This window comes from Nilaparvata lugens, chromosome 4, assembly GCF_014356525.2.
Source record: "Nilaparvata lugens isolate BPH chromosome 4, ASM1435652v1, whole genome shotgun sequence".
Classification (NCBI taxonomy): Eukaryota; Metazoa; Arthropoda; class Insecta; order Hemiptera; family Delphacidae; genus Nilaparvata; species Nilaparvata lugens.
Window position 1 is genome coordinate 59,274,354 of NC_052507.1, and position 15,502 is coordinate 59,289,855.

Genomic DNA, 15,502 nt, shown 5'->3' on the forward strand with positions numbered 1-15,502 from the left:
AATGTATCACTAGAAAATTAGTTTTCAATGAGAGACTATAATAATCTCTTCAAAAGAAATATAATTATGCACTCATTAATTTATAGAATTTCGTATTGTATTAGTTTTTAAGGGATAAATTATTTTCTCCTCGATTTTGCGGGTGTGTTTCTTGACCAATATTAGCCTATTCACTTTGTTAATCCATGGAATTTGTGTTGACTTTGTCAGGTCCGCATCGTTCAAGGAGGACGAAGGCACGTGGAAGGGGACAGATGACGGCAAAGTGGTCAACAACCAACCACAGCGGGTCATGGATGACCGCAATGGACTCGGGCCTCAGGGTGGATACATTGCCAAGTTAGCAACACTCATTCTCACTCATTAGTGTTTAGAACAGCTAAAAATGAGTTACACTCTTATTCAATAGTTAATTCATGATTAAATAAAGAAAAAAACATAATTAACGCTATTTCCAGCCTATTCTAGTCTTTAGAAGGGTCAAAAATGAGTTAGAATCATTATTAAATAATCATTTCAAGAATAAATGAGGGTAAAAAATCAGAATTAACGCCATTTCTAGCCTATTTTAGTGTTTAGAAGGTTTAAAAATGAGTTGTTTTCTCTATTCAAAATGGATAAATATTTATCTATTCTTCATGGATAGATAAAGAGAAATTATTCAGAATTAACGCTATTTCCAGCCTATTTTAGTGTTTAGATCGGTTAACACAAGTGAGACTCATTATTCAATGCTTATTTCATGAATAAATGAAGAAAAATAATTCAGAATTAACACTATTTCCAGCCTATTTTAGTGTTCAGAACGGTTAAAACTAGTTAAATCATTATTCAATAAAATTTACACTATGAATAGATATATTGTGAAATTTCTCCATATTTAAGGTGAATTAAAGGATAAATAAAGATAAATGATTCAGAATAACGCTATCTCGAGCATATTTCAGTGTTTAAAAGGGTTAAACATTATTTGAGTCATTATCATATTCCAGAAAGTGACACCATTTATACCACCTCAGTGGAAGAAAGGCTTGAAACAAATGCTAATCTCTTACTATTTGTCCTTGATCGGCCATTATTTCGTTGTTTCAATAGAAGTCATATCTTAATAAAACAATATAAAAACCTTATACTACCCTTTATTATTGAAAACTTTGAAATATTTCAACGACTAGCTTCGATCCTAACTTAGATCATTTCCAAGTTTAAATGTATAAAATAAATAAAAAAAAATAAATAATAATTTCAACTAGAAAATGACCTGAGTTAGGGTCGAAACTATTCGTTGAAATATTTTAAAGTTTTTAATAATAAAGGGTACTACAAGGTTTTATATTGTTTTTCATTATTTGTACAAAAGTAGCCCATTTAAGTGAAGTGTTTTTAAGTCATATTCATCTTATTGTGAATGAATCAATTCGTTTCTAGCTTGAAATGGATTATTGAAACAACATTTAGTTTTTATCTGGAGTGCTGGTGGATACAGTATTACCGATAATGTGATTTTGAAAATAAGAATTATTTAGAGATACACTTGATTATTTGTGGGATGAATAGATTTTATTCATCATATAATATATATGAGAGGTGATTTTGTTCTGGAGTAAATCATATTTTCAATCCTGTCAATATTTTAGAATGATACATTCTGAGAGGAATATCTCTAATGTCTCAATTGTTCAGAATTAACCCAAATTTCATAAATCAGTCACTTTTTTAGTGCTACTGAAAGTATTGAAACACAATATAAGCTGTCAAATACTCTCTTATTCTATCATGAGATAGGCTACAATAAAAGGGTACTCAATAACTCTTATTGTTTTTCATAAATCAGAATTGAATAAATTAATTAGTCAAAGTAGCCAATTGATTAAGGCATTATAAAATAATAATTATAAGAAATTTAAGCAACATGCATTTATCTCATTTTTGATGATAAACAATACATTTTTATCCTAGACATATAATTCATTCATTTATAGTACAGATATGGATCAATAGTGAACATGGAAGCAACATGAATTGAATCCTTAATTCATTGATAAAGTTGAAAACATATTTCTTCAGAGATACTTGATTTGTTAATTTAAAAATAATACCATAGAATTAATATTAGTATAAATAAAAATATAAATCTGAGTATCCTTTTAAATTATTTTGTCTGGACATGTTTCGGCTACTAATAGCCGAGTCATAACTTGAAAATGGCATTAGTAGCCGAAACATGTCCAGACAAAATAATTTAAAGGGTATTCAGATTTATATTTTTATTATATTGATAGTAGCCATAAGGAAAAAAGACAATTAATATGAGTAGCCTATTACATTTTTTAAACTTTTTAATATATTATGGATCAAAGAAAATATATTAAATATCCGAAACTAGTTGTTTTTGTATTTTATATTAAAAAGTTTAAAAAAGATACTATGGTGTTATTTTTCAATTAACTGATAATGGCTTTATCTTCTGCTCTTATGAATTTACTCATAGCCTAGACATGGATCTGTAGCTGAAATAGAAACAGCATTCGCTCAATCCGTTTGCCAACCATCTTTTCTTTCCTCAATTCATCAATTGCTTGATTGTGAATCGATTGATTGCAGGATCACGAACGACGCGAGAGAGGACGAGATGGAGGAGAACATGGGCCAAGTGAACACAATGATAGGTAACCTCCGTAATATGGCGCTCGACATGGGATCTGAACTCGAGAACCAGAACAGGCAGATCGATCGAATCAATCGCAAGGTACAATCAAACTCATTTCTGTTGCTTCCTCGTTGTTATACAATCACATTGTTACAACTCAACCAACTGGGTTGTCTAGTGGTCTGAAGCGTTACAATCTTCAGCCTGCTAGCACCGCCTAGTTCGTGGGTTCGAATCCTGCCGGTGGCATGGACGTTTAATAATCTCATCAAATCACTCACGCACAGGCATGAAACTTATGTGTGCAATAAAAAATATGTGTCACATTGCTTCTTGGGACCTGTTTCTTGAGAATTTAGATACAAGAGTTCTTCTCAGAATGAGACTTTCACTCACCACTGAATCCAACTGTTAACAATATTGTATATACCGGGTGTTTCAAAAGTAATGACTCAATTTTAAACAATTATATTTATTTCAAGAAATGCTGCACACAAACCAATTTTACATCAAATTACTCACAGCAGTACCGAGTCTATGACGACTTTTCATAAATGTTCTATGTGCCCTCCTTTTGACGCTCGGGCGACATGTAGACGGTAGCCAAATTCAACCCAGACTGTTCGCAAGATGTGTTCTCGGACTGTAGCTATTGCATCAGTTATCCTGGTTTTTAGCTCTTCAATTTCAAATGCTAAGGGAGGAATAACGTTAAATTTCGTGTCTATGTTCCTCCCTTAGCACTTGATATTGAGGAGCTAAAAACCAGGATAAATGTTGCAGTAGTTACAGTCCGAGAAGACATCTTGCGAACAGTCTGGGATGAATTTGGCTACCGTCTAGATGTCGTCCGAGCCTCAAAAGTAGGGCACATACAACACTTGTAATAAATCATCATAAACCTGATACTTCTGTGAGTAATTTGATGTAAAATTGGTTTGTGAGCACCATTTCTTACAATAAATATAACTGTTTAAAATTGGGGCATTATTTTTATCCGGTATTTAATAGATTGCGTTTTACGCAGGGTTGTGTTTTGACAACGGTTCGATATCATCAATGTCAGTTACGACTCTTAATAATTGTCAGTAATCGATGATATAATTGAATCTCAATTTATGGTATCGTAATCTTCTTAATAGATTACATTTGAGATAGAATTGAGAATCGAGGATTGAGAATTGGAATCATTATTAACACGAATCAATAATTAGTATTCCGGGTTCCGGTAGTCATTAATTAGTAGTCAGATATACCGGGATAACTTTAATTACAGATTTGTACTATATAGATGACGGTGAAAACGGAAAAGTGGCAACAATGCGTTCCTAACAGTTTCACTAAACTTCATAACGTGAATTTCACTATATATCTTATTTTGTAACGAAAAAGACTGTTAGGATCTGACTGTGAAATATGTACACACTGGATACGCATATAGCATGGCGTCTATGTAATGAATTGTGCAGGTCTAGTGTGTGGGTATCTTATAGTCAGTTTATTAGTTTTTCGAGGTACTTCTTAATTCACATGAAACAGGTTCTGGATGTGTAGTTTGTTATATCTTGAGGAAGGGTTCTACACTACACAATCGTTAGTATTACTGTGTCAACGATGATAGACTGTTGACGATAAACGCAGTTACTGAATCGTCGGTTGACGCTAAACAACGTTTTCTTCCATTATTAATGTAGTTGGTCATCATTATTAAGAAACATTTGCTGAAAGTCTCTTGTTAAAAAGTACCATGTTTATTTTTTCTAATAAAATTTAAATATGACTATATCCTTTATTAGATAGAGTTAGATATCATTGGTGTTTTCTTTGTTGTGTAGTTGAACCCTTGCCTATCCTGGCATGACAACTGTCAGTGATGATTGATGTCTGAAATTACATTGTAAAACCATTTATTGCATTTTTGGTGTCTCATGTGTGCATATTTTAAAAGCATTCCATTTTCTCATATTGCAAAAAGTAACCCATTCAGTGCATTTTTGTCTCATATGTATATAGCTCCATATTCTCAATCATTGTGAAAGTATTTCAAAATATTAGGTAGCTAAAAACCAGTTCATTCATTGCATTTAAAATGTATTTAAAATTGTGCATTAAAAATTTAAAATGCCCTGTCTTTAATTTTTTTTCACATTTTAATAGTAACATTTTGGAATATTCCATATTCTTCCTTCAAAAAACGCATTCTAGTTCAATTCTCTGTTGAACAGTTTTAAGTTCTGTTAAATAATAAAATATGACTTCATCAAATGAAGCCTTTACCAATTTGTATTAAATATGTGTCAATGTTAATGTAACTCAAATTTGATAGTAAAATTGAATGAACAACATATTATTCAATCATGATTTTAAAATTGTCAACAGTGCATGAAAGAATATTCATAAGTACATATGATAAGATATACATGTGTAGCATGATTGTTACAACTTCTTTCAATATTATTTAATGTTTTTTGAAACATCATACATTCATGCTTGACGTTGTATTATTAATTTGTTAGTTTTTCCTATGTATAGATTGCTCTTTTCACTAAAATAACTGAATGTTTGCTTGACATGTCTCTTTTTTAGTTATTTTTATTCTACTTTGTTATCAATATTCTGTTCTAAGGTAAGGAGAATACGTAGTACGCTATTTGACCTACATGAAAATATAGTTATATTTTATTGCATTAAGCTTCACTTGATATCCATTTTATAAAATTATTTATTGCTTGTTCAAATTTAGTACAAAGTTGCATCATCTTCTGATTATTCAAACACAATACAAACATTCCACATTTTTTATAGAATTGTAGTCACATCAATCATATTCTACCACATTAGTTTGGAAACAAAAACCTCTCATTATTTTCTAGTTAGATAGTATAATAACATTATTGACGGATATTATTGTGTTAAGCTTCCTACAGAAAAACAGGTACTTTGATACATTATCCATAATTCATTAAATTGAAACATCTTTCTCATTGATTATGTATACTTTTAAGATTGTATTATATTTTATGTATTGATTATATATCAAAGAGCACGACATGGCAAAACATGACACCTTCTTAAAACTTTATTATTGAAATAATTGAAGTGTTCACTTGAAATGTAAATACACTTCAGCAATATTCATTCCCAATTAGAACATTTTTTCAAGTGTTTCTTGAAAACATTCACACATTAAAGAATAGTGTACCATACTTTTACTTGAAACAGCTAAAACAGTTTTCGTACTGCAACAAAAATTTGTACCTGAAACAACTGAATCTTAGGTTTTTTGTTCTTAAGAAGACTTCTTTTCAAGTTTCATTGTAAAATAATTTTGATCATTTTTCGTTTGAAATGAACATCTTGATCGGAATAAGATAAATGTTGTGTATGATAAGCATGGTCTACCCACCTTGAGTGTCAGCCTCTCGATATTGCACACATACTGTGTTCTGTTCGGTGTTGTATAGAAATGTTTGAAATGTACTTTCTGTTAGCTCGATTCTGCTTTCTGTCCTCTTTTGTTTGCAGAATGGTCTCATCAATGCAAATTGCAGTGTTATAGGAATGTGTGTATGATATCTTCTCAAGCTCCACACTGTATAGTCTCGTTTGAACATTAAGTTGATATTTTATTGGAGGAATCATAATAAAATGTTATATGACAAGTCAATTTCTTCCTAACTCTTAGCAATATCCTTAATCTGTAAGAAACTATTCCATCTTACCATTCACTCAATATTTATCAGATTATTAAACATTTTCTTGAGCAGTCTATTCATTCCTAACTCACGTTAGAATTATAGAACCAGAATGTCTTATCTTATTTATAATCAAACAATATTTCATCTCATCTGTCTCTTCTAAACCTGACTTCAAGTATTCAAAAATAACTTTACTGTTCTATAACTTTAGAACAAATTATCTTTCGATTGATTTGAAGAGCTGAGAATTATTTGTTTACTCAACTCATTTATTTTATACTTCAATTTATCCAAAACCACAAACCATAACTATTATTGCGAGAGAAACTACTTTTCAACTCAAAACTGTTTCTTCATTTTTACTCTATCGAATTGATCTATTCATCTTCATTTCTAGACTCTACCCAATAACTATTTTAAATTGCACACCATGACATGATATAATCTTCAAAATAACAAATATACACCAGGCTACATTCTGCTCATCCACGAGGCTACAAATTTCGCATCAAACTACAACAAAGTTCCTCTCTCATAACCGTCATTGAAACTTGTATCCATGAAAATATCTATTGTTTATTTATTTAGCGTATGACAGATACACAACAAATATAATAGCTCATGAGTCTCAAATGCCTAGATATACACTGTATATTTACAAATTCTTTGAGATGTTGTGAAGTATTCGGTCAGGAGAACCAGAATGTCTTATCTTATTTATAATCAAACAATATTGACAATGTTGTACAACAGAAAAGGGCCATATGTTCTGGTTTACTGTAAGTGCAAAATAATAATTTATTCCTAGGCGCTAATTGAAAAAAAATCTACACAAGCTATAGTGAGGTTCGCTTCAAAATCAGCATTGGTTGAACGGTGGGGGGGGGGGTAAATTTATATAATAAATTCATATCTATTGTGTCTCCTACAAAGATAAAATCCATGATCAACAATTATCACAATAATTATTAAATCGATGGAGAAACAATTTTTGTTCATGTTTCATGTTATAATTAAAATCGAAGTCAATGTCAGTGCATTTTTACTTTGAACAACTTAATCAGAATTATATATTAATTTTGATTCAATGATGAAATCCATGGAACGGAATGTTTATTCATACAATTCTGAATACTGAGATCAATAACGACTCAATAATAATACTGTGCAAATCAATACGGAAAGCGAATGTATTTATTTGTTGTATGGAATATAAATAAGCAAATCTCTTCCAATACAAATCGAAAATTGAAAACAAATATTGGAGCACATCAAAAGTAAATCAATTCAATTAAGATGTATGTGTCGCATAAATTATGATCCAACAAATTGTTATTCATGTTGTGAGCAATAATAAGAATTAAAATTAATAGAAAATAGTCAACAGTTGATTCAGTTATTACATTTCATAGAAAACCTCATATTTGTTAAAAGTTTTTATGAATAAAATATCTTCGAATAACTAACATTACTTCAATTATTAGACTTTGGAGATAATGAGCAGTTCAATAATAAAATGAAAACTTGTTGAAAAAAAGCTATGACAAACCTCATTTTTATGACAAATAATTAACAGTAGTTGAATTATTAATTTGAAAAATTAATTGAAGAATTCATACATTCAATTTGAAAAGAAAAAGGTTTTCGAAGGTGTTGATGTGTTGCCATGTGTGACTCTTGCCTCTGAATTGAAAAGAGAGAAAAAGAGTCTTGCACCTTCCATCAAGCGGTTTTTTCTGTTTTATTTTGCAGGGCGAATCCAACGAGACAAGGATAAAGGTAGCCAATGACAGAGCCCACGACCTGTTGAAGTAAACCACTTCAAACAACTTCAAACGAGTTGAGTTGAAGTAAATTTACACCCACTTCAACTTCAACTGCACACAAGTGACTACTCACACATACACACACACTGATACCGACACTGGGAGACATGTTTTCTTCTTCTACCACTTCTCCTCCTTCTTCTTCCTATCAGCTGCTTCTTTAGTTTGTTGATTCAAGAAACGAATGCAAATGTTGTTGCTTATTTTTCACAGGGTGGATCCAACGAGTCTCGCATAGCTTCTGCCAATCAGCGTGCTTCGCATCTGTTGAAGTAAACACATTACTTCAAAATAATGCTGCTTAAAGCCTTAGTTTCTGCAAATTATTGCTGTGTTACAACAGTTGTTTACAAAATTAATGCTGACATTTGTCAAAATATGTAAAAACTCCATATATATCTCTAAATAAGCAAAAATTTCTGTCAATTCTAAAACGGGCAGCATATCTGTTGACAAATTACTTTAAAATAATGCTTCTAATAAATAATGCTATCAAGCATAATAATACTGTAGTACAACGGTTGTGTATGAAATTAATGCTGAATCATATTTATGTTTACTAAAATCTCTGAAGAGTACAAATAAACTTCTTTTAAAGAGCTTCTTTTCATGTTGAAGATAAACTAAATTAAATTCTACAATCACTGTAGTACAACAGTTGTGTATTAAATTTTTGCGCTAAATGTTGAATTGTGCTAATTAATATCAGCTAAAATCTCTGAAAAAATCATAAATGTATTAAAAAGCTTCTTTTGCTCAGATGCATGAGAATGAGTATAAAATAAATTAATGCATCAAAATGTCAAAATATTGAAAAGGAATCGTCAAATGAACAAAAGTTTCTTTAAAGACTATGGACGTCTTTTACTGTTGAAATAAAATTTAATCTATGCTTAGATGCAAATGAATTTTGCTAAGAGGCATATTAATAGTGTAGTATAACTAGTACACAGTTGAGTAAACATTGTTTCTCCAATATAATTAATATGTTAAACATAAATTAATGCTGCTATAAAAATAAATTTTCACATAAACCAGACTATAAAGCTATAGTATTATGAGAAATTTATGAAAACTAAATTAATAACAGGAAAATTAATAATGCTGCGATAATAAATTGAATAACTGCTTTAAAATCTCTAATTTTCTAAAAACGCTTCTCAACTATAGACCTGTATGTAAAATTACAATTTTGTGGAAAGATACAATGCTACAAAAAATAATGAAAAATTATGTGATTTGCTGATTATGCAATAAATATGCAATAGTAAGCGTTCGCTCAAAATCGCTCCTCTGCTTCAGCTCTCTTTCAATTCTTTTATTGTCATTGTATCTAAATAATAATTTTGTTTTGAACACAACAGGAACAGCAGGAATCTAGCCAATTAACTATTGTGAAATACCACTATTAAAGAAAGAAAATCATCTAGAATTTCAAATTAAGAATTCAAAACACTCTAAAAATGAAAAATTGACACAATAAAAAACTATATGTTGAAGTTGTTCCATTTTTATGATTCAATACAAAATAACGGCTCTAAAATTATGAAAAATTGTGTGAAGAATTTTCTACTTATTATCAAAATTTAACAATTCTACTTGAATTACACTACTTTATTGGCTTGATGTATCATTCATCATTTTGTTATAGTCTACAGGAAAAATTAATTGTGGGATACATTCAAAATATTTAGCTATGTATTACGTTTGGTACTAATAAACTGCTCTGGGTTCTTTCAGATAAATTTAGTGTAATTTGAAATAATTTATAACAAATTTCAAAAAACCTTCCACATATTGTGTGCACTGAATGCACGATGACCTCTTCTGGCGATCTTTTTCAACATGGAAACACAAATTTGCTCCCGTTGGGAACTATTCATGAATATCATTGTCTGATTTTCAAATGGTCTTGCTCAATGATTGTGCCAATAAACGGTCCTTATTCAGAAAAATCTTGAGAAAAAGAAACTTGAAAAATTGAAAGAACACAATAATGTAGGAATTCAACATGTAATCATCAATTATAATTAAAGAACCCAGAAAAATGTTATCAGTTTACTGCTTTATAGCTATTGTTTTCTCCATTTAACCTATCTCCACAATGTAATACAATGTTTCAAGCCTCTATGTTAACATCCTCATTAACATGCATGTAAGGTAAGTGAAAATATGCTAATGTTAATTTTCAATGTTTTTAATTATTAAACAATCTAATTGTTGTCTTTGAATCATATATATAGTAATGATAGTAATTATACTATTCACTAGTTGATACATAATACTTACCATTATAACGCATTAATATAATGTATTAATGAGTAAACAGTTGCATTACTTGTACAGTTATGAATATATAATATATATATATATATTTTGCTTATGACATGCATTTTTAAAAGTTGGGATAGTATTATATAATATATAGAGGATATTTTTCACGCGTCATAATGTAATTAATTACTTACATATTTAAATAATATAAAATGATTAATGGTGCAGTTATTTAGGAAGTTTAAGGTAATCATTATTTGCCTTTCCCAATTTATATTATTATTAGATATAGTTAAAATACTGTTATTAATAATTATTTTCGTTCATATTATTATTAAATTCACGAGGAAAACAAAACGTTTTCTGAAATTATTGTTTGTAGGTAATTTTTGTATATTGTTTTATTGTAAGAAATTCATTAACATCAAGGTGTAGATCGATTATTATGATAATATTCAAGTAGAAAACATATTAAGGAACACATGAAAAAGTGTTTTTTAAAGCGTGTCTTGAACATCTCACGAGTGTTTGAAGATCATAAAGTATTTCCAAAAGTGTGAACAAGATTGAACATGAATGTTGTGAATACCATAAATTCCAATGAAAAAGAAAGATAATCTCAGTGAAAATAATACAGGAGATTAGCTATCTCTACCATTGATATTGAAATGCTCTTCTTCAACTAAAACTTCCCTTGATTGAATCCGTATTGAAAATCATATTAGAAAACTTGCATTACATTTGAGATCATATTATTGAAGCTTGAATTGAAGCTTTGTCTTGTGATAAATGCAATCCATGGTAGCATTTCTACTGGAAGTCATCTATATAAATAATGATGAAATTGTAGAAAAGTAATTATATTGCTTAGGATACTCTTCAAATTCAAATCATTATTATTAGTAGTCAGTATAAACTATTCCAATGTATGTGAGTACTTGTAAGTACATTATACTTACATACATGTAAATGCTTTGTACTTTCTTCAATGTAAGTGCAATATCCTTACAATAATATGAAAAAATGAGTGAATGGAAATATCATGAAATTGTCTCAAATTTGAAATTTTGAAAATCGGATTGTAGCTCTCAGCTACCTAAATCTATGAAACAATCTTTTGAAAAAAACTCCCATTGTTATCAACTGACTAAGTAGCAAGTTTAATCATTCTAATAAAATGAATAAGGTTAATTAGGGAAGACTTTATTGTTTTATCTAGAAAGTTGTTCAAAAGGTTTTATTGCCTTATCTTTTTTCTCTGGGTTGACTTGTGAATTCAAAAGAATTCACAAAAATACAGAGATTTCTGGGAAAAGTTGACAATTGAAGAATTGGGAAGAAATTATGACGGAAAACTCCAATGTACATATAGATCAAACTCTTTGAATCTAAATATTATAGGAGTGTTATTCATTTCAACATGTGATGAAACTGCATTTTATTGAGAGTTTCTCCTCGTAATTCACCAATCTCAATGGAATATGTTTCCTAGTTGCATAATAGTGTGATATGATATGAAGTGAGTAATAGTTCTCTGCAAACGAAAAATAGCAATAAAGTTAAGATGGATTGGAAATTAGAAATAGTGTTATTTTAATGTAACTTTGTTATCACTCGATCAGGTTTGAGATTGTTGATTAGATTACTGTACTATGACTGTGACAAGATATGCTCTTACATACTCAAGTTATATTATTGAGTTAGAAAGATTACTACTTTATAAAATTATCATTATGTTATTTTTCGATTGTAGTATTTTGAGCACTTTTCAAATGTATAGATATTAGATACTAACTAATTAATATCCATTCACAATATTATTGTATTGATGTGATTGTATAATATAAGTTTGAAACGAGGCTACTAAATCAAATATAAGTGAAAATAACGCCTTAACTGTAGGAGATTTCGATTGAAAATTGATTCGTTTAGAAAAGTGATGAAGAAAACTAGGTTTTAGTATTTTTCAAAGTAAGGAAAACTCCAAATTTCCACAGATGTGACGATGAGTTGATCAAGCTACAACCCTTCATTTTTGCACTCTAAATTATTTTTTCCATTAGATAGCATAATGTTAGGTATTGTACCCTACCATAAGGCTAGAGTAGTGCTGTAAGGCTTTAATATTTCTCGATAAAATTATTATCTGAGCCTCCGTGTATATATATTGTACAAATGATGTGCATTTAATTTTCAAGTTTGTATGATCATGGAATTCATCTCATGTCCCAGTTAATTGAGGATTAGTTGGTCGAGAGTTGGTCTGTTAATTGAAGTTGATTTTAAGATGGAAGTTTAAAATGAATCAACAGTTATTACAAAATATACAGAACATTATTTGCGTTCCAGAGAAAATGTGACTAAATCGTTTAAAAATATATCATTTTGTACTTGAAAATGCTTACTAAAATTTGTTAATGTCCTTCTATAAAAAATTGTAAATTCAACATTGTTATAGGATATTAAATCTTTGAAAATGATAATTAACTGGATTTTTATAATTTATTGCAAACTTCTATCTGTAAGAAAATGAATTTCAATTCTCATGATTCAACGTCAATCTCGAAAAAAGATTCAATTTCAACAGAATAACCTGTGTCAATTGTGCGAGCTCTACACATTACGTAAAACGTTTTCTGACCTTGATCAAATGTTTTTAACCCTGTTTATCCATCACATGACTCATGACATCCTTACCATACTTCTGGCAAAACATAACTTTATTCAAACAAGTATTGACGTTTCAGGCCACTCCTGGCTGCTCAATCGCCAATCAAACTCTAATCTCCGGTTAGTTTTGATGATCGGTGATCACAGTTTGATTGATGACTTTCCATCCGTCTTATTTCCAAACGTAATTCGGGTAATCACATACTAAAATTCACACCTTGAATACTTTGAATAAGACTGATTTCAATAATATTACAAATATTATATTTTTAATATTGAAGCATTATGAATATAATATTTATAATAGTATTATAAATACTACTGTCGTTACTCTGAAAGAGTAAGCTACTCGTAAGACGTCATGGAATGTTTAGTTTCAATGTGTGTCATCCATAACATTTTCCCAGACATTGATCAATCTCCAAAATTCACTGCAATTATCCATGTCTCATCATAAGATGAATAGCGCTACTATTGACAAACCTGCAGATGTATAAAATTTAATGTAGTTGTGCTGAATGTTCATTAATTTTACTATTGGTGATTAGCTCAGAAATAGATGGAATTCATACTTGTTTCTCAATATTAGTATATAATATTATGTGCTTATGGAGCAAGTGATACATACTAAATGATAATTTTTAAAATCATTACTTCATATTTTCGTTTCAATTTTTGTCATTACTACATTTTATATTGTCTCTTAGCAATATTTGTTTCAATTGATGGTCATAAAATTTTTACTTTATAGTAGTTTCTTTAGGATATTTCCTAAATATCTCAACTCACACGAGAATACTAATTCCACATCATCACTCAGTTTAACCAACTATATAATTTTTAAGAATTGTTGAAACTTTTTACCTTTTTTATTGTCATTTATCATTAGATAGCTTTCATATTAAAATAATTTCCAGTTCTTAGTATCAATTTTACTTTTTTGTGCATAAATACCCCAATCGCCTGTCAGTAACTATTATATTCCGTCCCTTATTTTGTTCTTGCTCTAATTATGTTTAAAATACTTATTATAAACTTGTTGTTAAGTTTATTGTCATTTCACAATCATATTTTGGTTTGGCTGCATCATCCATAACCTGAATATGGGCTTCCTATTAAGTTACAACTTATTTCCTAGCTTGCTACGAAACTCCTCAGTAATTTGATTTTCAAATGTGTGAATAACATAGAGTAGATAAGAGGATTCATGTAAATAGATGAAATATATATTTGAGCGTGTATGGTGATATTATTCATAGTATTAATGTTATTTAAATTATTTATGTACTTATTTTAAATTATATAAGCGTAAGTGTGATTGCCTATAGTAACATATCTTATTCACGCCGTATGTGAGTTAAGTATGAATGAAGCAGTTATTTTTTATTATCAATTTATATTTTCAAAATGTATTGTTGAATAATTCTTATTGTTTGAGATGAATGACATGCTAGATGCTACTTTGACCTAAATAAGATTTGTAATTGGAATTTTGATAAAGTTGTAGATTTTATTGACATATTCATCTATCTATAATAAACACTGTATGTATCTAGATTTCTAGTCTTCATTATAGTTTGTTTTAGCTCTGAGAGTTTTTGAGATTTTTCAGTCGGTATGTCTCTAGGAAATAGTGACATAAAATTGCAAGAATAAAAATTAAATTGAAGCAAATCAGTATCATGTTTTTTGTATTAATGTTCAATTCCAACTTTATTGAATCTGAAAATCAAGATTGTAACTGATCACTTCTAAATCGCATTCTTGAGACATATTATTGTTTCGCTGTGGTCACTTTAGGCCTCACAATATAGTTTTCTAAATCTATTGTGAAATTAGTCTCACCTTCCAACTTTCTCAATTTCTCAGCAATTCACGAATTGGAAAGATAAAGAATGAATGGAGCATAAATGATTGGATGATTAGCATCAAAGCTCACGCTGAGATCATAAACGAATAACGAAATCATTCATTTTTCGATTGTTTGAATCATTTCTATGATTATGTACTGTTATAGCTGCAGTGATTATAAATAGCATTCATCATTAATAATCTAGATGTGTTTTATTACAAGTAATTTAAAGATTTGTAAAAAAATAGTATAAATGTTACTTACTCCTTGTATAATCTCAGCATATTATTAACTTCTACCGAGCGATTTGCTCTTATTAAAATAATAGAACATCGGAAGCTGTAGATTCAACGCATCATAATACACAATGCGTATTAACCATTTGTATTTTTCTTGGGGTTAATAAACACAGTACAACATGTTGTTCGTTTCATTTACCCTTTTGTTGAAATGCTATCATTTTTCAAGTGAAATCTACCAATTTATTATAATTATAATTACCCGCAACAGCACCATACAAATAATATGATAA

At 29.5% G+C, this 15,502-nt stretch overlaps 1 protein-coding gene across 8 annotated transcripts in view; it reads left to right on the plus strand.

Moving 5' to 3' along the window:
• LOC111056971 (synaptosomal-associated protein 25) overlaps positions 1–15,389 on the plus strand; it is a 99,283-nt gene extending 83,894 nt beyond the window's left edge. For 5 of the 8 annotated variants that reach the window (XM_039426026.1, XM_039426025.1, XM_039426028.1 and 2 more), the window contains 3 exons: positions 211–339; positions 2,605–2,749; positions 8,101–15,389. In XM_039426026.1, the coding sequence (XP_039281960.1) occupies positions 211–339; positions 2,605–2,749; positions 8,101–8,163 (337 nt within the window). In that variant the 3' untranslated portion in view covers positions 8,164–15,389. The remainder of the gene's footprint in view (positions 1–210; positions 340–2,604; positions 2,750–8,100) is intronic. The other 3 variants (XM_039426031.1, XM_039426030.1, XM_039426029.1) reach the window with 2 other exon arrangements.
• The last annotated feature ends 113 nt before the right edge of the window (positions 15,390–15,502 follow it).